Source organism: Cajanus cajan, chromosome 8, assembly GCF_000230855.2.
Source record: "Cajanus cajan strain Asha chromosome 8, NIPB_CcT2T_4, whole genome shotgun sequence".
Classification (NCBI taxonomy): Eukaryota; Viridiplantae; Streptophyta; class Magnoliopsida; order Fabales; family Fabaceae; genus Cajanus; species Cajanus cajan.
The window spans coordinates 52,833,516-52,856,845 of record NC_138524.1 but is presented as its reverse complement, the minus strand read 5'-3'; the positions used below and the strand labels follow the sequence as shown (position 1 = coordinate 52,856,845).

The window sequence follows — 23,330 nt, the reverse complement described above, 5'->3', positions numbered from 1 at the left end:
TATAAAAAAATTATTACTTAAAAGTTGAATATCAATATTATTTTTTGAATATCAATGAATTATTTTTAAGTTGTAAAAAATTTCAAATGAATACTAATAAATTTTAGTAGACTCTTTAAAAAATCTTTAAAATTCAGATCGAATATCATTGGATTAGTTTTAAGTGACTTAAACACAACAAATTTTTTTACTTAAATTTTTTTTTTAAAATTCTATAAAATTCCAAACTAATACACCCGTAAATGTGATATTATTTGAATAATCCTTTAGTATTTATTACTTTGGCTAAAGCTTCACTACCATTTGGGTCCTAAAGACATGTTATGTATTGTTGATTTATGTATTCAAAAGTTAATTTCCAGTGTTAACGTTTGAATGAAGACATATAATTAAAAAATGAGTAAAATAAAGTTTGAAAATTAATATATAATTTTTATATGTTAGATACTATTATAGCAGTGGTGTACAAAGTGGAGTATGAGAATATTAGTATTATAATGTATAAATAATAAATATTATTTGGTGGAAAGAAGAAGATCTGAATTTAAAAATAAAAAATAAAAATGAAAGGACAAGAAGAGAGGACCCTACAAAATCCTCACATGCTAAGCGCCAAAAACAAACATCCTTCTCCATCCGCTGACTTCTTCAACCGCTTCCCAATCCCCTGCCTCGCGGACCACACCCCACCACGCACCGCACCCAATCACCCTCCACCGTCCTCTCCACCAAACATCAGGCATCCACGTGTCGCCGCGTGATTCGTTGAAAGCGTGGTCCGCGCAGCAGAGAAGACGCTGACATGGGCTATAAAACACAGGCCCCACATTTGACCACGATCCACGTGACTTTGACCCTCTGATCCGTTCGAAGCGCTTCGCCTCTTCCAAACCCAAACCCAACCCTCAATCTCATTGGATTAATTCATTTTCGTTTTCAGCTTTTTCTTCTTAATCTCTTTCTCTCTCTGCAAACCAAACCCTAGGAAGAAGAAAGAACCATGCGTTCCTAGATCGTGATCTGGTGCGGGCGCCAATACCGTAGGATTGCAATGGCGAACGAATTGTTTCAGAATTGATTGCGGGAATTGCTATTATGTCTGAACTGGTGGCCCGTACGGGTCGGCATCAACAGCGATACGAGAACGGTTTTCGTCTTGTTGCAGGGTAAAACGACGCCGTTTCACATTCTATATCCTCATTTGCATCTTCTTCTTTAGTACTTCTTTTCTTTTTCATTCTAATAATTGATACTCATAAAAAAAATCATTTATGTCGCTTTCGTACGGAGCGCGTAATTTTTTATTTTTTATATTGGGTTGAAGAATTGTGATGGTGACTGGCTGATGATGATGTTTAGGTTTTGGTTGAGATGCCTTTTTGTTGATGCATGTGGCTATCACGGTGTTTTTTTGGGATTATGAAGTTTTTTTTTATATATATATTTTTATTATAGGGAACATCGTGTGATTAGTTAATCATGATAAAGGTTATAAATTGCAGCCACAATTTTGTTGCAATTTTTTATGTTGTTGTGCACACGGACTGTTTCTTAGAACCCTGATCTCGAATGATCAACCGTGTAAGATAGATTACGAAAGGTTAGATTTTAATATAAATATAAATATTATTATATTATAACAAATTTATAAATTAACATTGTGATTATTTATTATAGATAGATGTTCTAAATGTTGTTTATAGAGAGTGTTGGTTTTGGAACAGGGGATGCTAGAATAATTGAAAAAAATGGAGAAGTTTATTTCGGTGCATTGACTTTCTGTGCCTTGCATATACGCCAAAAAGTGTTAGGTGATTGTGTTAACTTGACTTTAGAGATACATTCCAATTTTTTTTGAGTTTGATACGATCACACTTTGGTCCCGTGTGGTTGTGTTTTGTACACATAGCATATGCCTTTTTTTGACTAAGTCTTGGGAAGTTAGGTTGAATATAGGGATATGCAGATATCATGAGTCTTTTATTTACTAAACTAGCATGATAGTGATCACATGAATCCTGGAAATTTCAGTAAGATGCAACACCAATGGACTTTTGGTAAAGAATTAGGGTTTATAATTTTTGTCACCATTTTGTCATTTTAATCTCAGTAGTGCTGCCAAATTATTTTGTTGGCTTAATTTTAAATTTTTATCCTGTTGCTTCTGAAGGAGTCTTGGCAGCTTTAAAACTGCTTCTTTTTTGTCATCCTGCAAATTAACACTTGACTAGTTCAAGTGCATTAAGGCTTTTACTATAGAAATTTGTGTTCAGATTGAATAGTATAGGACCTGAAATTTATTACTCATTTTTATGAATGTGAATGATTTGGAGTTACCTAACCAACTAGTGCAAATGGAATTTTTTGGTTTCACTTTTCTTTGTTTTTCTGATTAAATTTAAGTTCATTAGTTTGTTATTTGTTTATATGGATGCAGATTTATTATATTGATAGTTATAGTTATATAAGAAAATGGATGAAATGACTTAATCGTTTCCTCCCCCACAGAAGTAATTGTCATATCTATTTTTTATGCAATCTCATATGAACTAACAATATGTATTTGGAATATGCAATTGTAATGGAAAAAAATTTGAAAGATGTATGTTGACTGAACTTTAGCCTTTTTAATTGAGCCACTTTTATTACAACCAATGATTTTCACGCTTTCAGCTAGGCATTGTGGTTTTTATTTAATATAGTTGTTTTGGTTATGTATACTCAAAGATCTGATCTGGAGATTCTTATTGGGTTGCAGGTGTGTTCCATTTAGGTATAAAAATTCTAATGGTTGTGGAGACTCTAGTTCTAATAAGATTGTTGAAGTGCTTATGATTAATTCACCAAGTGGACCAGGTCTTTTGTTTCCAAAGGTATATTTTTCTGATGAAGTGAAATTAGGTTGTGTCTGAAACTTGAGCTATTTTCTGGAATTGACTGCTTTAGGTGACAAAGGATTTCGGGACTCTAGATTCTACAAATTTTTTCATTATGGTCTATGTATGGCTCTAGGATTTTTGGTTTGAACGGATTTGTTTATAGGAAGTATTTTGTAACATATATTAAAAAACCATAATTTAAATTGAAGACATGAGTTCAATGTTATTATATGTATGATGATTTATGCAGATGATATAATCCACTTACGGTTCAACATCCAAGTAAGCATATATATATTTCTCAATGATCTTTGGTTTGAATGGCTTTGTTTTTAGGAAGTATTTTCTAACATGTATTAAATAACCATAATTTGAATTTAAGACACGAGTTCAATGTTATATTATATGTATTATTTATGCAGATGATATAGTCCACCCACAGTTCAACATCCAATTAAGCTTGCTTTATGCTAAATATATATGAGTATTGGGTATTTTTAGTTTTAGAACCTAGTTGGCTAGTTTTTGTTCCAATCATGTCTTTGTTCATTGTTTTATTAAAATAGTTTAAATCAAATTTTCTTTGTTTTGGAGAGATGATAAAACAGGTACCGTTTATTGCACCATGTTATTCCCCTTAGTAAATTAGACCTTATTGTAAATTTGTTAAATATCAATACCAAACCTATTGATGAGGCACTTCTACTAAATTGCATTATATTTTGATGCCTCATGATAATTAACTGCAACTGAAAGGTCTGTTCAAAATGATTGCTGCTACTTTAGTTTTACTTTGTTTTCTAACTTAATCTGCTTTAGATCAGCTGGGCATTGTTTTCTGGAAGGGCCCCTAATAGAGATGTAATTTCTGATTATTTTGATATTATTTTCCATTGAAAGGGAGGTTGGGAGAATGATGAAACTGTTGAGGAGGCAGCTGTAAGGGAAGCTATTGAAGAAGCAGGAGTTCGAGGAGACCTAATGGTGAAAAACTTAACCACTCATGAATTCATTTGACTTTTAGTGTCGGTAATATAGTTATTGGGTTTATCTGATATTGTCTGTATTCTTTAATGGTTTCATAGTGAGAATCTTGGATCACTTGGGATAAGTGGTAATCTAGGAGGCTTATGTGAAAATCATATCATTTGTGATGATATTTTTTTTGTTGATGTGAGTGGGTGTCTGATGATAATTATTGCATTGGAAGTCTTCTCTTAATATTTACCTTGACTTTTGGTTCTTTGTGAAAACACAAGATGCCACATCATTTAAAGCTTGGTGGACATGGCCCTAAAATATAGATTATATTAGTACATGATTTTGGTTTCATTTATTTGTTTAGGCATGTTGTTATCCTTTAATTCTTCTATTGCTGCACCTTGAAATTCTAGTACATTTAATTTTCTTTATTTTGACTGCAAAACAAGGTTAATATTTATCATTTGCATGGATAATTGCAAACTGATGGGTGATATCTATGGCTACTGGTTGTCAGGATTTTCTTGGATACTACGAGTTTAGGAGTAAGACCCATCAAGATGAGTTCAGTCCAGAAGGTTTATGTAAAGCAGCAATGTTCGCCTTGTTTGTCAAGGAGGAACTCGAGTTATGGCCTGAGCAAAGTACCAGAAATAGGAGTTGGCTAGCTGTATCGGAGGCCCTTGGAAGCCTCCGGCATGCTTGGATGAGGGATGCACTGGAATGCTTCTGTAAATGGCATGAGGATAAGTTGGTGAGTGGAATGAATGGATAGACGGATTTGCCGATTAATTACTTTTAGGGCATTGTGTATCTCTTTGTGATAAAAACATTTCTCATTACTTTAGGACAGATAATTCTAAATCAGAATTGCATAGTTATTGTTTCGAATCTGTCGATCGATCTCTGATTTTTTTAATTCAGAGTAATTCATAACATTGGATTCTAGTTGAGACTTGAGATGCTTGATCGCGTTGTTTTGATTCTTATCTGTTCATCCCTATTGCTTGATCCTTTTACGGCAAACAGAAGATGACTAGAATCATGCAGTGTCCTTTCAGCAGTAATTATTATTTATTGCAGGAAACACATGTAAGATCGACAAAATTATAACTTGGTTTCATCACGTAAAATTTACTCTTATTTAAAATGAATGTGTAAGCTCAGCAGCATTGCTTCATTGTTATTTCTCCGTTATGCAGAAAAATGGAGTCAGCATAAGAAATGTGCATATTTTTTTTGGTATTAATAAGAGTAATGCTTGTCATACTCTCTAACACAAGGTGTCTCTCTTGATTTAGTGGTAAGATTCACTAAAATTTATAATTTTCAATAAATGTTAAGAGAAAGTGTTAACAGAGTGATAGTGAGGGTTGTTGACATTTCTCTATAAGAAATGACTTTGGGAGATTTTAAACTACTTAGCCAACTCAATATTGTGGGAAAAAGTAATTACTCGCTCAATTTCTTGCAGTTATAAATGTGAGGTGAATAAAGTTCAAATCATGCACAATTGTCGAACTGAATGTCAAGGGTGATTAATTGCACACGGAATAATGAAACAAAATCCATTCAAGAATTATCCCACTGTACAATGCAATTGATTATTTTGAATAAAGAGTTGACTGTGAAGTGCAATATTTACAAAACTATAAGCAAATACATATATACCTCAATCTGGGACTATAATTTAATCAAGTTATGTATATAAAATGGCCTAAGCTAAGAATAAATCTGTACTAACTTCACTCCTTCCACTTCTGTATGTAAACATGAAGAAATATTAGTCAAAAACAGTATTCCATCTTTCAAAACATTTAGTTTGAAGGGCAGCAAAGTTTTCTTGGCACAAAGTAGGGCCCAGATAAGCATATGCTCAAGAGCTCTATGAGAATCAAATTATATGAGAAAAGCGTTCATGATCTGCGTACGTAGCACATCAAATTCTCATCATTCATCAAGGAAAAAATCAGCAGGGTCTCCTACCCGAGGCCTCCCTTCCCTCCACTGGAACTTTATTCTTATCTTGCCATTCGCATCTACCCCTACCACCCGGCCCTTGCTGGCATGCGTCTCCATTCCCCAACCCCACCTTGGGCTCACCAATCCATCTTTTATTCTAACATTGTCTCCCACTTTAAATGGCCTTACTTGTTCCATTTCCCATGCCTTACAAAGCCATAGCCTCTCCACAAAACAGAAAGCCACCCACAGATCCTCATCTTCCATCCGATGCACCACTCCTATGCTTGAATGAGTCACCTCTCCCCAATGGTGGGTTGGGGTTGAAACTGATGCTTTAACCTTGACCCAGTCTCCAATACAGAGCCCCTTCTGTTCTACCACCTCTACTTCTGATGGGTCCAACATCCATGCTCTTGATTCTGGTGGTGTGTGTATTCGAAGCTTTCCATCACCATCAATGGCTTGTATCGTTTCAATGCTTGCATGGGTGTGACCAGACCACCCAAATCTTGGTTGCTTTACGTTAAGTTTAACTCTAACCTTCTGTCCAGCAAAGAGTTTGTGAACTCTTTCAAGGTGGGAACTTGGTCCTTCCCATTTTTCTTGCTCTCCACAAAAGGCAACATAAGTACTTTTGTTCCATTCTCCTCCTTCATGCCCTATGCCTTGCACAACACCAACACTACCTGGCCCTATTGAGTTCCAATCATTGGCATCATCTTTTAATCTCACCCACTCTCCCACTTCGAACATCTGTTCAATTTCCAGGTCTGCAGGGTCTCCTCTCCACAATCCTGACAAACCAAAGAATGCCACCTTCACTTCTCCATCAGCATGAATGCTGGTTAAAACGCCTCGAGATTCAGGCTGAGCTCCTCTCCAACCCCACCTCGGTTCCACTAAACCAGTTCTGAACCTAACATACTGACCAACTTTAAAGCAAGGAACCTTTTCAACTTCTGTATAATGAGTCAATGACTTTAATTTACGGAAACAGAAAGCCAGTTCCAAGTAACCAGAATCCTGTACACTATGAACAACAGCTATACTTCCAACTCCATTCAAGTCATTACTTGATCTGCTTCCCAGGCTCGGTTTTGAGCATACCCAGTCACCAACTTCAAATCCTGGAAGTTGTTCCACATCTCCAGGTGAAACTTTCCACAGGCTCTTCCTACCAGAGACCCTCACCTACAATGAAACCAGCAAAGTCACTGTGTCGATAGTTAAGTGATGCAATCACAAATAACCTTGTCAACAAAATGTTTTATATGAAATTTAGGGCTTGTTTTCTTTGAGAAAACATTTTCTGTTTTCACTTTTAATTACAAAAATATCACCTTAATTTCACTTTGTTTATGTTGTCAAAGGTTTGTACAAAAAGCAGTCAAAAAACAATTTTTTTTAATTTTCTTTTATATTTTCACTATTTCCTATACAAACTTTTGAAAACAGGGAGCCAAAAATTAAAATAAAAAATATTTTCCCAAATCAGGCCAAAATTTCATGTCAGTACAATAACTAGCATCATATTTTTATTTCAAGATTACAACAGGGTTTTTATTTGAAGCATATTGCTTTCAAACTTAAATTTTAGTCTTATAAGGCGGCAGAAATGAATTGGCTCAGTCCACCTAAATTGGGTGAACTGAATAAAACGCAACGGTTGCAAGTATCTACTGTGATGAACAATAATATCCTAGGAAATGTCTATAACTCTGGTTTTAGAAGGTTTCTATACCCAACTAAAATAGCAACACCAAAAACTGTATTAGGTCCGCTTTTGTTAAAAATAATTATAGGTATGATATCTTGTGCAAAATTTAGAAGAAAAAACCAAATATATGATCTTACATTGAGTGCACCATCCAGATCAATTCTTGCTATTTTTCCAACAGTTGAGGGTGATTGCTCGGACCATCCAAGCCGCGGCTGGTTGACAGATGGCATCACATGAATTTCTTGCCCCACCTCAAAATGGGGAACTTTCTCAACATCAGTGACTGAGCAAGTAAAAAGCTTATTCCTGAAGCAAAAGGCAATACCTATATCGCCATCCTCCTCCAAGCTATGAATTACTCCAATACTGTTTCTTGTAATATCCTCCCACCCATATCTTGGAGCAGACACTGAAGCTTTAACTCTAACCCAATCTCCAACCTGCAGTTGGACAAAAATAGCAAAACAACAAATTAAGCAAAGTTGATAATATAACATCTCATAGTATATGAAATGAAGAAACTTAAATCGGTAGATAAAAGCCAACAACAAGTACCACCTTAAAGTTTTCCACCTTCTCCATATCTGACGGATCTGCCTGCCATGGAACAGGTCGGTTTGGTATATCTATAATTAGGAGACCATCACTCTCAATCTCTCTTATTTTTCCAACACTATGATGTGTCTCACCTCCCCAAGCATATCTAGGTTCTGCAACAGATCGCTTAACACATATCTGATCACCAATCTGTAAGAGAAAAAAATAGTTGATACAAGTCATGCAACTAAGGAGAAATACAAACTGTCATAAAAGAAAAATTAGATTAAGAGTCTGAATACAAAATTAGAAATGCTTTTTAGAGCTCTTTTACTCGAAAACACTCTTTATTTCCAGTAGAGAAATTCTAAAAAATACTTTTAACTTACATCCAAACGGACTCTAACTTGTTTCTTACCCTAAAAGGAAGAACATGCTCGACCTCCTCTGGTTCACAATGCCATGGAGTTTGAAGATAACTCAGTTCAATTAACAGACTACTGTCTGGTCTGATACAATATACAATGCCAATGCTTCCTGGTGTCACAGATCCTAACCCATACTTTGTAGATGTAAGAAAAGGACGAATACGAACCCAGTCTCCAACCTTGAATTCCTCAACCCGTTCCATCTCTCCTGGGTCAGCTTTCCATCCTCTGGATTGTCCAGGAAACCCAACTCGGATGATACCATCATCATCAACACATAATACTGTTCCAATGCTGTCATGAGATTGCCCAGGCCAACCGAACCTAACATAGGTAATTAGTCATTAATATCACTGAAAATAAGTGAAAGAAATTCAAGCATATGTCACGCACAAGGAACTAGTTAATAAAATCTATATAGTCAAGAATAGGTTCTTCTCTATTCTCTTTCCCTTCTGCACAACAACCTTACTCCTTCTGTGTTTTAAAAAACATTAAGAAGAAATTACATATCAGAGTACAAGGCATCAACCGAAAAGGATAAAAAAAATATACAAAGATTTCACCCCATTAATCGGGCTCTTCAGTCAAATTCAACATCCTTTAAGAACTACTCCAGGAGCATGAATTCTTCAAGGAATGCCATAAATCCAAGCAAATGTAATGTAGTCTACACAGATAAAGCACAAAAGTGGATGTGAGAACTTGCTCACTGGTGTCCTCACTCCGGACATTATATTTCATTATTTTTTTTTCTTCCATTATCTCATTTAGTTTTCCACTAGCCAGACTTTACTAATGAAGTTTTTTTGGTTCAAAGGAGAGAAGTGATTTTAATGAAGGGGAGGTGAGGAGATATAACTCTTTTGTTGTTTGATTCACAAGGAGAGGGGAGAGATTAGAAATTCTATTTAGATAAGATGAGAGGAAAGGAGGAATTTTAATGGAGAGGAGGTAACTCTTTTCTTGTTTGGTTTATCAAGAAAGGAGAGAGATTTTAAAAATATTTTACCTTTGTAAGCCTCACTAAAATCTCATACTTCCAATGTGGAGTTTAAGTCTCATACCTTGTGTTGAGGATATAATCAAAGCCCCACATCGTCAAAACAAGAGAAGGAATACGAGCTTATAAATACACAAATGCCTCCATTGAGAAGAAACCTTTTGCGTGATGACCAAAACCAAATCCATGAGGGCTTAGACCCAAAGTAGATAATATCATACTAATGTGAAAACATGTGTGCAGGAACCCTCGATACTCAACAAGTGGTATCAAAGCTAACAGTTTCTACTAGGTGATTGGCAAGACAAGTATCATAGAGTTGGCAGGTGGATTCAAGCATAAGATCCCTCGTATCGAAAGTCTTCCTAATTGGTGAGTTCATATATGGATAGTCTTCCTATCAACATAGATGTCAAGAGGTGTATCCTATTTTTGTGAGCAAACAATTTCTAATAGGTGATCGACAAGACAAGTATCATAGAGAGGTGTGTCTTGTTATCATGAGCTAACAGTTTCTAGTAGGTTATCAGCAAGACAAGAATCAGAGTTGGCAAATGGATTCAAGCATAAGATCCCTCCTATCGAAAGTCTTCCTAATTGGTGATTTCTTATATGAATAGTCTTCCTATTAACATAGATGCCAGGAGGTGTGTCCTGTTATCGTGAGCTAATGATGAAGCAACGGTACAAGTACCTAGAGCATGACTGAGCTCTATGGACCACCATTAAAATACGTATGGATCGAAAAGATGGCTTTTGCTACATAGAAGGATGTTAAACCATGATCTTTTGTTTGAGGGGAAAGTTGTTGGGATATAATCAAAATCTCACATCACATCATAAGAACAAGAAGAATAACACGGGTTTATAAATACACAAATGTCTCCAATGGAAAAAGACCTTTTAGGTGATGACCAAAAGTAAATCCATGAGGACTTAAACTCAAAATGAACAATATCACAGCAATGTAAAGATGTGTGTGTGTGAAGCCCGCTGTCCAACACCTTGCAATTTGATCTTAACATCCCACCATGATCCATAACTCTAGCATGCATGCAAGCTAGCTGTGGACTAGCTATTTGACTAGTCCCGTTCAAACACTTGCAATGTCGACATCACCATCTATTCCACTCGTTTACAGCTGAGACATTGGGGAAGACTCTAATACAGATTGATAAGAACAAAAGAACTTGAAGAGAATCACACTACAAAAGTTGGCTATATTAGTTGGAGAGTCCAAGAACTTAAAAACCCCGCACCGGAATCTCATACTTCTTGTGCAGGACTCAAGTATCATGCCTTGCAATTGAATTTCTATCATGACCTTTCCAGCCCATTTAGATATTATACAAGGATCATAGAAATCCCTCTCACATAGGCATACACATAAAGAAACCATTATACTATATAATATTAGGATTAAGCACATAAATAATGCTTGGTATCTGTCACTGACTCATGGATGATTTTGGTGCTAATTTGTTCTAATTTACGAAAAGATTACTCTTGTAATTACTACTGTACATAAATAAACATGCATGTACTGATAAATCACACATACTTTACCTCACTTATATTTGATGGAATTTATGCGAAAACAAACCTGGGCTCTTTTACATCCTCTTTAAGCTGCACATGTTGTCCCCTGTCTAATGGAATGACTTTTATTACTTCATTTGCCAAAACACTATACTCTCCAGAACAAAATGAAACAATGAGATTATCTTTGTCTGAAACTCTTTGCACAAAGCCCACCCGCTTCTGCAGTTCACCTTCCCGTGCATTTTTTGGAGTTATGGAAGTTTTCCTAAACTTGACCCAGTCGCCCACTTCAAATCTAGAACAATCAAAATAAAAATAAAATGATAATACCTATTAGTAGAGAATGCGGGGGCTTAAGGTGGGAAAGAGAAAAGGCAGGCTCTAAATTGTATTCTTTTTTACAGTGAAGGTTTTTGATACAATTTCATTAGATTGATATGATGTTTTCAAAAATACATACGCTAGCACTTGTTTATACTATGTATTAGGTCAAGTACAAATTAGTTCTATTCTACTTGTGACAACCCAAGCACACTAAGACAATAAACTTCAAAGCTAAATTAAATGAGGAAAAAAATTAGAAAACATAATGAAATCAGCAAACAACTCCTAAGATTTCTTCTTAACTTTGAGAAGTAATTGGTATCACAAAAAGTTCTGAATATTTTTGACAATATTCTAAAATGTTCTAAGATAAACAATGAAGATAATTCAAGAATACTAAATATAAAAAAAAAAAAAAAAAAATGTTGTCTCCTCACATTGTAGGAGAGAGACGAACTCCTTTCTTCATAAGTGCTTCCATCAGATCTTCAGATATCCATTGTCGGGGAAGGACCTCCAAGATGTCACGTAGAGTCTTGCCACTGTAATAAAACATAACTCTATTATGATACTAGATGAATGTTGCCAAAGTTTCTAAAATAACTCTATTATTATATTCAGTAGGGTCTTTCTTGGGAATGGAAAATGAATGTTGCCAACGTTTCTAAAATGATGCTAGATGGACACAAGTTTTTCAGATGTTTAAAAAAGGAAATAAAATGTAATCAAAATCTCAGGAGAATGAGAGCATGAAGCTGCAACTTGCCTGTGGTTTCTGACTAAGACATCAGCATTAGGATTCCCAAGCATAACAATGAGCCACTTAAGATTTTCACGTATCATTTTTGCTGTTTCTGCTGCTATATGGAAAGCAGTGTTACCATCATCATCCTGAGACAAAATAAACAGCTTAAAACCTTAAATCACAACGTAATAGCAAAAGTTACTTTCAAAAGATAGGTGGGATGTCAAGTTTCAAATATTTCTGGCAAGTAACAAATTTCAGTTAAAAAATAATTTCTATCTTTATCTTTGTTCACATACACAAGCCAGCCTAAAATGTAAAAGAAAATAGATAAGATAAAGACAACAATAAAATCAAAACAAAGGCAAACTTACAGATTAGGTAAAACAGTAGATTTAAAGTTTATGTACTTTTCAATGTTGGTATATCTTATATACACTAATTTGGTCATATCTCTAGTTGATATTGGACTTTAGTTTTTCCCAATAGTGCAGAAGTTTCATCAGTAACACTTTAACCCCTGAACTTAGACACTATTGAGGAGTTAAAATGAATGGTGAGGTTTCATTTGTGAGACTTCGTCCTCAAGAAGTTTGGTGCAATCTAAAAACTGTCAATGAAAAAGATTTTAGTTCCAGTCAAGTGCCACTCATGACTGCTACGATACTGTAACTGCCTAGTTGTTAATTTTAGGGTGCACCGTAAAATGTTATGAACTCACTCTTCAATTTTGAGATGCAATGTATTAACTTTTAGAAAAAGGATAAACCTCAAATTGTTAAACTGCAATTTATCTGACAGTTTAAAGGCCAGCAATGGCAGCAAACATTAAACTTCAACTATGTCAATAGATCTCAAACCAAATAGAAGATAATTCTATAAACTTGGACAAATAGTTTCAATATTCCATTCCACGTCTTCAACAGCTTATGCAACCGTCTGAATTCTCATATGAATGATGTCACGTAGATTTGTGGGTCTCCAACCATATAAGCTTAATTTACTCTCTGATGAAGAGGGCAGCGTGGAAACTGAACTCAGCAATCAATCAGCCATATGATAAAAATGAATTCAATTACAGACAATTGCAAAAAGTATTTTCTAAAATAGAAAAAAAAAAAAAAATCAGACAAAGCATCATATCATCATTTGGAAAACAATACAATAATAAGATGTGAAACTTTGTCCTTATATTTATTATTACACTTCATTTAATACTGCAGTTAAACGGAGTAAATTCAAAACATGAATGAAAACCTGCAAACTACAATCTGCCCCAATAGATAGAAGTAGTTCAACACATGACTTAGATCCCCTAGCTAAGGCTGTGTGAAGAGGTATGCCATTGTGCACATTGCGAATGTTAACATCAACACCAGCAGCAAGAATAACCTACTCAGAACACCAAAAAAAAAAAAAAAAAAAAAAGACTCAACATTAGATACAAAAGCCACATACTTCAGATACCAACACAATATTGAATATTTTTTATGGACATTTAATCATTCTAATTAAGAAGCTGGTTTACTCACCTTAACCAATTCAACATCATCAGCCATAACAGCTATATGCAAAGCTGTCCATCCATGCTGTGAATCTTGAGCATATGGATCTGCTCCTGCAGTGAGCAGTATTTGCACCAATTCTCTCCCCTCTATATTTGGCATGATCAAACAAAATCAGATAATTTAACTGTTGAAGAAAACAGAAGCAGTAACACAAATGGTTTTACAATATCCATGCATTAACCATTAAGTGTTCTTTGAACAGATGAATGTGTAGTGCAGGTTTAACAGAACAGAAGTGCCATTAAACTTAGGGTTATGATCAAAATGTAGTAACAGTTAAACTATCCAATACAGAGATGATTTTCCTATACTTCCATTCTCATGCAAGTGAACAGCTTTACCATGTTATAATGAGACAAGTTCTTATTTTTGGGCAGCACTTTAGCATTTAAAGTTAGAAATCAATATAACTTCAAAACTTTCAATTTATTTAAAAATTTGACTAAATTTAAAGTTTCCAAAACCAAAATTACAAGAAAAGAAAAGTATATCAAACTTTGGAATAACCTAACTTGAAGCTTTATTAGCATAAATTAGGAAAATGTTCTAGAAGAAAAATCACACCAAACTTTGGAAAAAATAAAAATAAAAAGCAGCATAAGATTTGAATAGAAAACTATAATAGTTTAATCAACAGACAAAGACAAATGTTAAAATCATCATCAGCCAATTATCCCAGATCTACATACCACTTTCATGGTCTTTCTTAGAGGCAGCAGCCATGCACAAAGCAGTGCCCATATGGCTCGCTATGTCAATTGATTCAGCAATCTCATCAGAAGTTGCAACTTCCACCCATCTTTTTACAACGGGAACATTCCATGTTGCCACACACAAATGAAGCGGTCTGAAACATAAAGAGTGCAACTACATTATCACATATGCATGTGAGGCAAATATATATCTAAATTCAACACCCACATAATAACCAGAAAGCATATTACAATCCCACAGAATTTCTATTGTAAAATTCCAAAAAACATGACAAGAAATAAAACACCCAAAACCTTAAAAACTAATCCCAATAATTATGATAAAAAAATGTCCTTTAAAAATAGCAAAAATACCAACTCTAGTGGAATTTAACTTGCTATAATATGATTAACTTGCAGCATTTGCTCTCAGTTTCCTAGTAGCAGTAGAGGGAATCGATTCTTTACCAAAAATATGAAAACAATTTATTATCTTTACCACTGAAATAAGGACAATGAAGAGGTGACCATAGTTGATTCCGACAGGAATACCGGTTTTTCACTTTTCCATCAGCAATATCAGTGTGTAGAAATCTGTTAGGCCTCTTATAAGTAAACTAGTGGGTCGAGGTTCGTGCCTCTATTAAAGATAAAATAAAAATAAAATTAAGTAATAAATTATTATATTAGTCCATAAATTATTTTTTCTAATTTTCTAAAAATGAAAGGGTATAATGGTCAAAAAAATGTGGAGACCAAGGTAGTTACTAAAAGAAGTATTCCCTTTATATATTAGTATAGATCTAATTATGATTAGTCCATTAATTATTTTTTCTAATTTTCTAAAATGAAAGGGTATAATGGTCAAAAAAATGTGGAGACCAAGGTAGTTATTAAAAGAAGTATTCCCTTTATATATTAGTATAGATTAGTATAGATATTATAAGAGGAGAGCCAAGACTTAGGTTTTATAATAGGACTGAATTGTTTTAGCAGTTATTATTTATTTTAGCAGTTATTGTTATTTTAATTAGGCACTGGGTGCTGTTAGTGGGGGCAAGCGTAACTGCCTCTAGGCAGTTATTAGCATAATAAAAATAGCAGAAGAAGCCGGACAAAAGGTAGGCAGTTTTTGAGTGGTTTCGTGAAGGGAGAGACCAAGCTCTCGAACATCTTGTGAGGAAACCTTTGCACTCAAATCAGTTTACTAAATCTCCTATGTAATTTGTAATTCCGTATCAGTTAAATTGAATAAAATTCAGTCCTTATTCTCATACCAGTTGGTGTCTATCAAAATCTTGTGCTGTAGGATATCCAAAGTAACAGAATAAATTGCCATCTTTTACATATAAGAAACCATGCCTTGGGACAAGATATGTACCAGGCCCAACTTACCAGGAAAAACAGAACAACTGATACATGTAAAAAACCCAAGCATCACAAAGAGGCATTTGTAAAAGTATCCTCAATCTCATGAATATCTATAATCTATCAATATTGTCTTTTCTTTTATCATGAGAGGAAGAACAAATGGAATATAACACCAACAACTTGATAATTACTTTATCTAGAACAAAAATAGTACGAGTGATCAGAAATAAGAATTATGTAGATCTATTCTCATAGGTTGTCAAACGAAATCATATAATCACACTATTCTAAGTATTCATGTATTATGAAATTTAATAAGGAAAAAAAAAAACTGTATTTGCAAATATGGTTACACTGAAACTTAACTATACTAAAATTTTTGTTACTAAATAAGAACATTACAATATGATACATCTTTCCTTTTCCCCTTTTTGCTCACAAAAGCAAACACTAAATAGTCTCAATAGAATAGGCATCCAGAACCTAATGACAGGAGATGAGGAGACTATTGTTTATACCTAGATAATGCACAGAAGATGCAAAAAATCATGAAGGAGGAGTGTGCCTGCATTAGGGGGAAACCAACCACATGTTTGTTCAGCATTCAGACAACATACAAAAAACTATATATTGAAAAGGTGAGATCCACGACACTCTGAGTTTGAAGATAAGAGAACTATGGGAAAACGGCAAACTATATTTGGCATTAATAATTCATAAGGAACGCACCATAATGAAGAGATAATAAGAATAAACATCACTTATGTAAGATATTGAGCATTAAAAACAATTATTCATTATAAATACAGTAACTTAGAAGTATTGTCATTCTGTTCTAATTCCAATCTTAAAATTGTATTCAATTGTACAAGTAGCTAAGAAATTACAGAAGTAGTTCACGGGAACTCTTATAGGTGCATGTTTCAACATGAGTATGCTGCTCCATGCTGGAGAAAAAGTCATGCAGTGGACTGAGACAGCCAAAGTGCACGTTTCACATTGATGACAGGAAATGCAAAATTGAGTAACATTAGTTTCTTTCTGTACGTCTAAAGTCCTGGACTGATTGACTTGCTTGGCAAACACATTTTTAGCATAAAAATAAAATTGAAGGAAAGTTTATACTTACGTCATATTCTTTGAATTCAAGATGGCCATTGATCTACTGCCCCCATTTTCCAGTATCACAAGGGCGCAATCAGTGGACTTCTTGGCAACTGCTCTATGCAGTACAGATTCACCTTCATCATCCACTGCATTAGGATCAGCTCCAGCTAATAGTAATTCCTGTTATGTTACCATAAATTTATATGAATATAAATCTAGTAAATACACGAATATGAATATGATTCAACTAAAACATACTTGCATGCAATCTGGATGACCATGATGAGCACAAACATGAGCAACAGATGGGCCAAAGCCATCTCTTAATTGTGACCTCACGTTAGCACCTCTTTTAATAAGATTATGAACACATTCTGGGGATCCAGCAGCTAATGCATAAATGAGAGGAGGATCTCCATCTTTGTCCAAGACATTAACATTTGCCTCCTCATACTCCAAAATTGCCTCAACAAGTTCTGCCATGCCACGTCTACAAGCCAAGTGGAGAGCAGTTTGCCCATCAGCATTTTGAACTTCCAATAGAGAAGATATGTAGTTGCTGCCATAATCTGATGCAGCCTTGACTAGAAGATCTCTGTATAAAAGTATAAAGAAAAAGCATTATTGCAAAATTCAGATGAAATCTAGCTCAAGGAAGATTGTTTGTGACTTTGTAGCACCAACCAACCTAACACTTCTGACATCCCCCTCAGACACAAGTTGATGAAGATGGAACGGGTTTTGCTGAGAAACTACTAATTCAGGCCCAGGGGACAACTCCATCACATTTGACGAAAAGCTTTTAACAAAGCCACTGTATTTACAGAAATATATAACATTATATAAGACATTGCAAATTTGGCTCATTTACACATCACATATCAAAACTATAAATACCCTACACGTTGACTGCTCAATCAGATGCCATAAAACCAGAATAGAATATACAAGTCATGGAAATAATAACTTATGGGACTTACTTATCAGGGCTTGCAGGAAGGCTGCGTGGTATTCCCTGCAAATGACGGAGAAATATTGCTAACATTGCATCAAAACTAGGCCTTTTAGATGGCTTGAAATGTAAGCAATCTCCAATCATCCTCCACAAATCACTAGGTATTCCACCACCAACCACACTAGCATACTGTGGAGGCGGTTTCTTTGTCTTGACAACTGCTTGATAAATTTCCTCTGTACTTAAACCAGCCCAACTACACGAGCATAAAATTTATGATATGAAATTCTAGAAAACAAAATGTGAGAAATGTAAGGAATAAAAATTGAATAACAAGTTGATTCACATACGGAACAGAACCCGTGCACATCTCCACCAGTGTGCAACCAAAACTCCAGGCATCAGACTCTGCTGATATGCCTATTGCATCATCCCAGAACAAATTTAATGACTTCTTCGCAGGTTGCTCCCAAGCCTCTGGAGCTGTGTAATGTGGACTGAGCACTGTACATTCTATACAGGAGTGGTTCTTTGAAGAGGCACACTCAGGTTGGACCTTCCAACAAGAATGCTTCTTCAGAATAGCAGCAAGCCCATAATCAGAAACCACTGCATGACCATTCGAATCAAGAAGAAGATTGGATGGTTTTATATTCATGCAAATAATGCCTGCAGCATGAAGTTCGGCAATCCCTCGTGTAATGTCTGCCCCATACCTACATTTAGCAAAATTTGATGACACTATTCATAATTATTGCAAAGTGCAGACAATTGGTTTACAATAAGGAAGAACTCAAATTTCATGGAAATGACTTTTAAGTTGCCCATATTGCACTAAATAAGAATTAAGAAAAGCAAATCATCAAGTCATTCTCTGATGAGATGTTTTCAAAATTTTAACACAATTTCATCCAAATAATTGAAACATTACTTTATTTATAATTTATTAGCATGAAAACAGAAAAGCATAGGGAGAAAATCCAGTTAGCCGATAAAGTTTAGATATTAACCACAGTCTAGATGATCATTCAGGTAGTTTCGCTCCAGACACACATTAATTAGCATTGACAGCAATATGCACATAATCATTGCATTTTCTTTAAATTCTCAACAGAACATGGTTCATCCTATTTATAACATGTGACATTGGCAATAATACCCATCAAACCAATCTAGATAAATTAAAGTATTAAACTAACAAAACATTAGTATCACTATGCTTCTCTTTTTATACTATTATATGTACCAACTTCCAGCAATAATTTTCTTGCCACAACCTTTCTACAGAAACCACATATAAAAAGAAAAAAAAAATTGCTACAACCAGAAATAACAGTTTTTTATATTATATTTAGCTTAGAATTTTACGCACACATTAAATATTAAGAATCTATAAATAACATTTTTTTTTACTTTTAGTATTATAAAATTATGATGTTATATTTATTTAATATTATTTCATTAATACTGATTTAATCATGATTCAACTACAATTTAACTCTTAAACTTTGAATCAATGTCTAAATTGATTCAACTATCGGCTATTAAAAATATTTGGTAGTACAATCTCATGGTACCTGAGTACGAAATGACTTATGTATCGTCTGGATTTCATAATATCTATTTATTCATTATTTTTAATCATATTCATGGCCTATAATTTTATTTTATTTTATTTTATTTTTTTGGTAAAAACGGCCTATAATATGTTAACACATGAAAGGGTCTAACGTCCATCTTATACGTGACAAGATACTTATAAAGTATAGTTTATGATACCTACTTACATTTTTACAACCTCTGTCTTATTATAACTATTTATTTACAATTTCGAATCATATTCATGGCTTGTCATACAAAGTTTAATATAACTTTTTACCACACAATACATCTATATTTTAAACATTATATTTATTTATAACTAATAATCATAGTTGTAACGTAATAAAACAACAATTAAAATACAAAAAGTAACTTGCAGCAAACTGCAACAGCTTGTCTCCTTAAAATAAGAAAGATGATGCAAGTCAATTCTTTACGTTAAGTGGTGGAGTTTCCTAAAGGAAGCATGATTCACTTACTCCTCAAATTTAATAAGTTTAATTTTGATAAAAAGAGAAATATTACAGACACACTCCTAATTTTCTATACCAAAAAAAAAAAAATTCCTACCATTTTTGTTACTTTTATGTTAAATTTCAAAATATTTATTTAAAAAAGTATCAATTTTTTAAAATAATATTATATCATAATATAAATTATTTATCATAAATATAAAATATATTTTATATCATAAAAATATTTATTTATTACAAATTTTAATTTTAATACAATTTATATATTTCAAAATAGTTTACCAAACTAGATCTTCTGAGAAAAATTAGAGAGGATGGAGATAATCTAGGAAAGGATCCATATGCATATCCATAGTTTTATTTTATGGCATGTTTGGAGACCATTTTAAATACAACATGAAATGAAAAATTAAGTGATAGTGGAATACAAGCCTCCAAGACGTGTTTCCAAACACACATTATGGACCAATTAAATATCTATATTGTTATGACTTTTTATTTATTATTATAAAAGTCAATAATTAGATGATATTGAAGAGAGAAAAAAAAAACAAAAAAGAAACTTAGAAGATGAACATTAACACATTTGAATATAGGTTCAGACGCGTTTTTAGTTATTTTTACTAGAAAAATTCTGTAAAAAAAACATATATGTTATAAATTATATTCTAATTAACGTGTCGTGTCTTATTTTTTAGGTACCTCCCTCGAGGAGATTAATGACGATCCTGAAAACTCCAGGACGAACCAAAAAATTATATTCTAATTATAAAAAAAAAAAAAAAAAAAGAAGATGAAGAAAAGAACCTTAGGACTTGCTCGAGAGTGAGTCTACCATGGTTGCGTTGCATCTCAGAGTGAATGGAACCGTAACACCTATCCATGAGAAGCCACAATCCATCATGACCAACTCTGACAGCCCCGTGAAAGGCGCACACATTCCTACACCACATGGAAGCCCTCCGCAACCACTCAAGCCTCTCCATCACCCACTCCACCTCCTCCACCGCCTCCACCTTCTTCACCGCCACCTTCTTCCCGCCCCTCACCGCCGTCCACGTCCTCCCCTCCCCAATCCGCCGCCCCACCCTCAATCCCCCACCGCCCCGCCGCTCCTCCTCCTCCTCCTCCTCGTCGTCGGTGTAGTCGAAATCGAAGTCCAGCACGGACCTCACGGCGTTAGCCGAGGGCGGGCGGAGGAGCGCCAGGACGGGGAAGTTCTTGGGGAGGGCGTGGACGGAGTTTCCGACGCGGGACACGTGGCGGCAGCGGGGACACGTGAGCGTGGTGTCCGTTGACGCGGAGAACATTCTGGAAAGGCAGTCTCGGCAGAAGCCGTGGCCGCATTGGAGAAGAAGTGGGACCCGCTGCTCCTCGTCGTAACGCGTTTGACACACGGAACAGCACGGAACCTTGCTCTTCATCGAACCGGACGGAACCGTAGGAACGGAAATAGAGGAAAACACCGAGACAAAGAAAGTGAATGAGAAACCCAGTTAGTTTGTGTTGTTTGTTTCTTTGTTTGCGTCAAAGAGGAGATGCTGTGTTTTTTTTCTTTTTCCCCCCTATTTTCTGCTTATGGATAGTTTATTTTGGATGCATTTCAAGAGTTTTTCTCCCACTAACCAGAACATGTTTTTTTAGTAATTGTTTATTTTCCTCAAATTTAAAATTATTATTTTTAATTTTTATAATTTTAAAAAAATATTATTTTAATTTTTATATTTAAATTTTGTTAAAAAATTTATCAAATATTAATACATAAAATTTATTTATTAGTGTTTTTATTAATAAAAATATCGTAATAAATTTAATTGATATTGCATGATCGTCTTAATTTGTCACTTTTATATATATTCTTAGTGGTATGAAGGATTAATACAAAATTTTTTAAAATTATAGAGACTAAAAAATAATTATTTTAAATTTAAGAAAAAAAATAAATTTATTTTAAATTTAAGGAAATAAAAATATATTTAAATTTTTATATAACTACATAAATCATGCTTAAATCTATTAACACAGCATTCGGAATTAAAATGTGCTCGTGAATGAGACAGTTATTTAGTCTTGCTAATTGCCAATTAAATTATTGGATACTTATGAAATAAGAACTTTGACAAAACCCAAAGGCAATTGGTAATTTCTCATTTGTTTTTCTGCAGGGTTTCCGAATTTCAACTTTAATTTCGTGGATTGGCTAAGCTGCTAAGGTGGGTAGAAGTTGACTTTGAATGTTGTGAGTTTGAAAGCATTGGTTTTCTTTCCCATTTAATTTTGATTTTGATGGACCCAATATTTATTACATCTAGTTTGCTTTAAAAAGATAATATTTTTGCAGATAAATTTTGTATCTGTTATTGGTCCATAGAATTTCATATTATCAGTTAATTAAAAATATTTTTAATATAAATTTTAAAATAATTATTATATAAATTAATAATTTTTTTATTTATAACGATGTAGTATCAAACCACTGGAGTATATTAATCAATAAATTATTGTAACGATCTACTTTCCAAAAAAAAAAATTTCTTTCAAAAAATATTTTTTTAAAAGAAAAAAATTACACTTCAAAAAAATAAAGATAAACAAATTTACTCTTTTAAAAAGTATTTTTTAATTAGAAGTATAATTTTTTGCTTCCAAAAAATATTTTTCGGAATATACAGAATATACTTTTGAAAAAAAAAATACACTTTCAAAAAATATATTTAGAAAATAAATTTACACTTCCAAAAGTATGTTTCAAAAGACAAAAATATACTTCGAAAAGATAAATAAATTTACTCTTCGGGAAAGTACTATCCAAAAGTATATTTTTTTCTTCTAGAAAATACTTTTCAATACACTACTAGAAAGATTATATTCTAAGTCGGTTATTTTGTCATATCTACATCAGTTCTAAAATCGACTTAGATGAGGGTGACGTAGATGAATGATATTTATGTATGTGTTGATCTAAGTCAGTTTTCAACAAAAACTATCTTAGATGTACACATACATCTAAGTCAATTTTTGCGTAGAACCGTTGTAGATTATATATTTTTTTAACTAGGCTAATTTTTAAAATAAAATTGACTCCATTATAAATAATATGTAAAAAGTGATTCAATAAAATTGATCCAATTATCCAATGTAAGAGAAGCCACATCAAAATCCAACATGAACCAAGAGAGGCCAATCTGGGATCCTTATCATTATAGAAATGGCTTAGTCATCATTATCATTATATAATAAATAATACTAAAAAGCCATATACTCAAAAATCAATAAAGGCCAATCTGGGATCCATAAAGAAGAGTTTTTTCTTACAAGGAGAAGAGAAGCTCAAAAAAATTAGGTCATACTACATTAAACATGTACTTAGCCATCTAATGCTAAAGCCACATTCACCTATTTGTAAATTTTACATGTAATACTAAACCTTTCAACATG

At 33.8% G+C, this 23,330-nt stretch overlaps 2 protein-coding genes across 3 annotated transcripts; one reads left to right on the top strand and one right to left on the bottom strand.

Annotated features, from left to right (window-relative positions):
- The first annotated feature begins 647 nt into the window (after positions 1–647).
- On the top strand, positions 648–4,849 carry NUDT16 (nudix hydrolase homolog 16). 2 transcript variants are annotated; one of them, XM_020367115.3, is made up of 4 exons: positions 648–1,166; positions 2,759–2,873; positions 3,780–3,863; positions 4,378–4,849. In XM_020367115.3, exons 1-4 carry the CDS (start codon positions 1,096–1,098, stop codon positions 4,633–4,635), a joined length of 528 nt encoding a protein of 175 aa, XP_020222704.2. In that variant the 5' UTR covers positions 648–1,095; the 3' UTR covers positions 4,636–4,849. The 2 variants fall into 2 exon arrangements, with proteins under 2 accessions (XP_020222704.2, XP_029128482.2); XM_029272649.2 differs by lacking the exon at positions 648–1,166 and adding an exon at positions 2,032–2,057.
- Positions 4,850–5,402: 553 nt separating this feature from the next.
- Positions 5,403–21,481, bottom strand: LOC109804674 (E3 ubiquitin-protein ligase KEG). The gene is made up of 16 exons (XM_083062871.1): positions 20,700–21,481; positions 18,168–18,533; positions 17,843–18,073; positions 17,551–17,676; positions 17,121–17,457; positions 16,885–17,042; positions 14,382–14,539; positions 13,657–13,778; positions 13,382–13,516; positions 12,146–12,270; positions 11,817–11,921; positions 11,117–11,350; positions 8,501–8,834; positions 8,104–8,292; positions 7,680–7,985; positions 5,403–7,016 (listed from the first exon to the last, which is right to left on the bottom strand). The coding sequence occupies exons 1-16, from the start codon at positions 21,314–21,316 to the stop codon at positions 5,811–5,813; spliced, it is 4,749 nt and encodes a 1,582-aa protein (XP_082918997.1). The 5' UTR covers positions 21,317–21,481; the 3' UTR covers positions 5,403–5,810.
- Between the last annotated feature and the right edge of the window lie 1,849 nt (positions 21,482–23,330).

Coding starts and splice junctions, on each gene's coding strand:
- NUDT16 (XM_020367115.3), top strand. CDS start 1,096: ATGTCTGAACTGGTGGCCCGTACGGGTCGGCATCAACAGCGATACGAG. Junction 1,167..2,758: donor GGTTTTCGTCTTGTTGCAGG/GTAAAACGACGC, acceptor ATTGGGTTGCAG/GTGTGTTCCATTTAGGTATA. Junction 3,864..4,377: donor GAGTTCGAGGAGACCTAATG/GTGAAAAACTTA, acceptor ACTGGTTGTCAG/GATTTTCTTGGATACTACGA.
- LOC109804674 (XM_083062871.1), bottom strand. CDS start 21,316: ATGAAGAGCAAGGTTCCGTGCTGTTCCGTGTGTCAAACGCGTTACGAC. Junction 12,271..13,381: donor GGGCAGATTGTAGTTTGCAG/GTTTTCATTCAT, acceptor ATTTTGTCTCAG/GATGATGATGGTAACACTGC. Junction 8,293..8,500: donor AGCATGTTCTTCCTTTTAGG/GTAAGAAACAAG, acceptor TTTCTCTTACAG/ATTGGTGATCAGATATGTGT.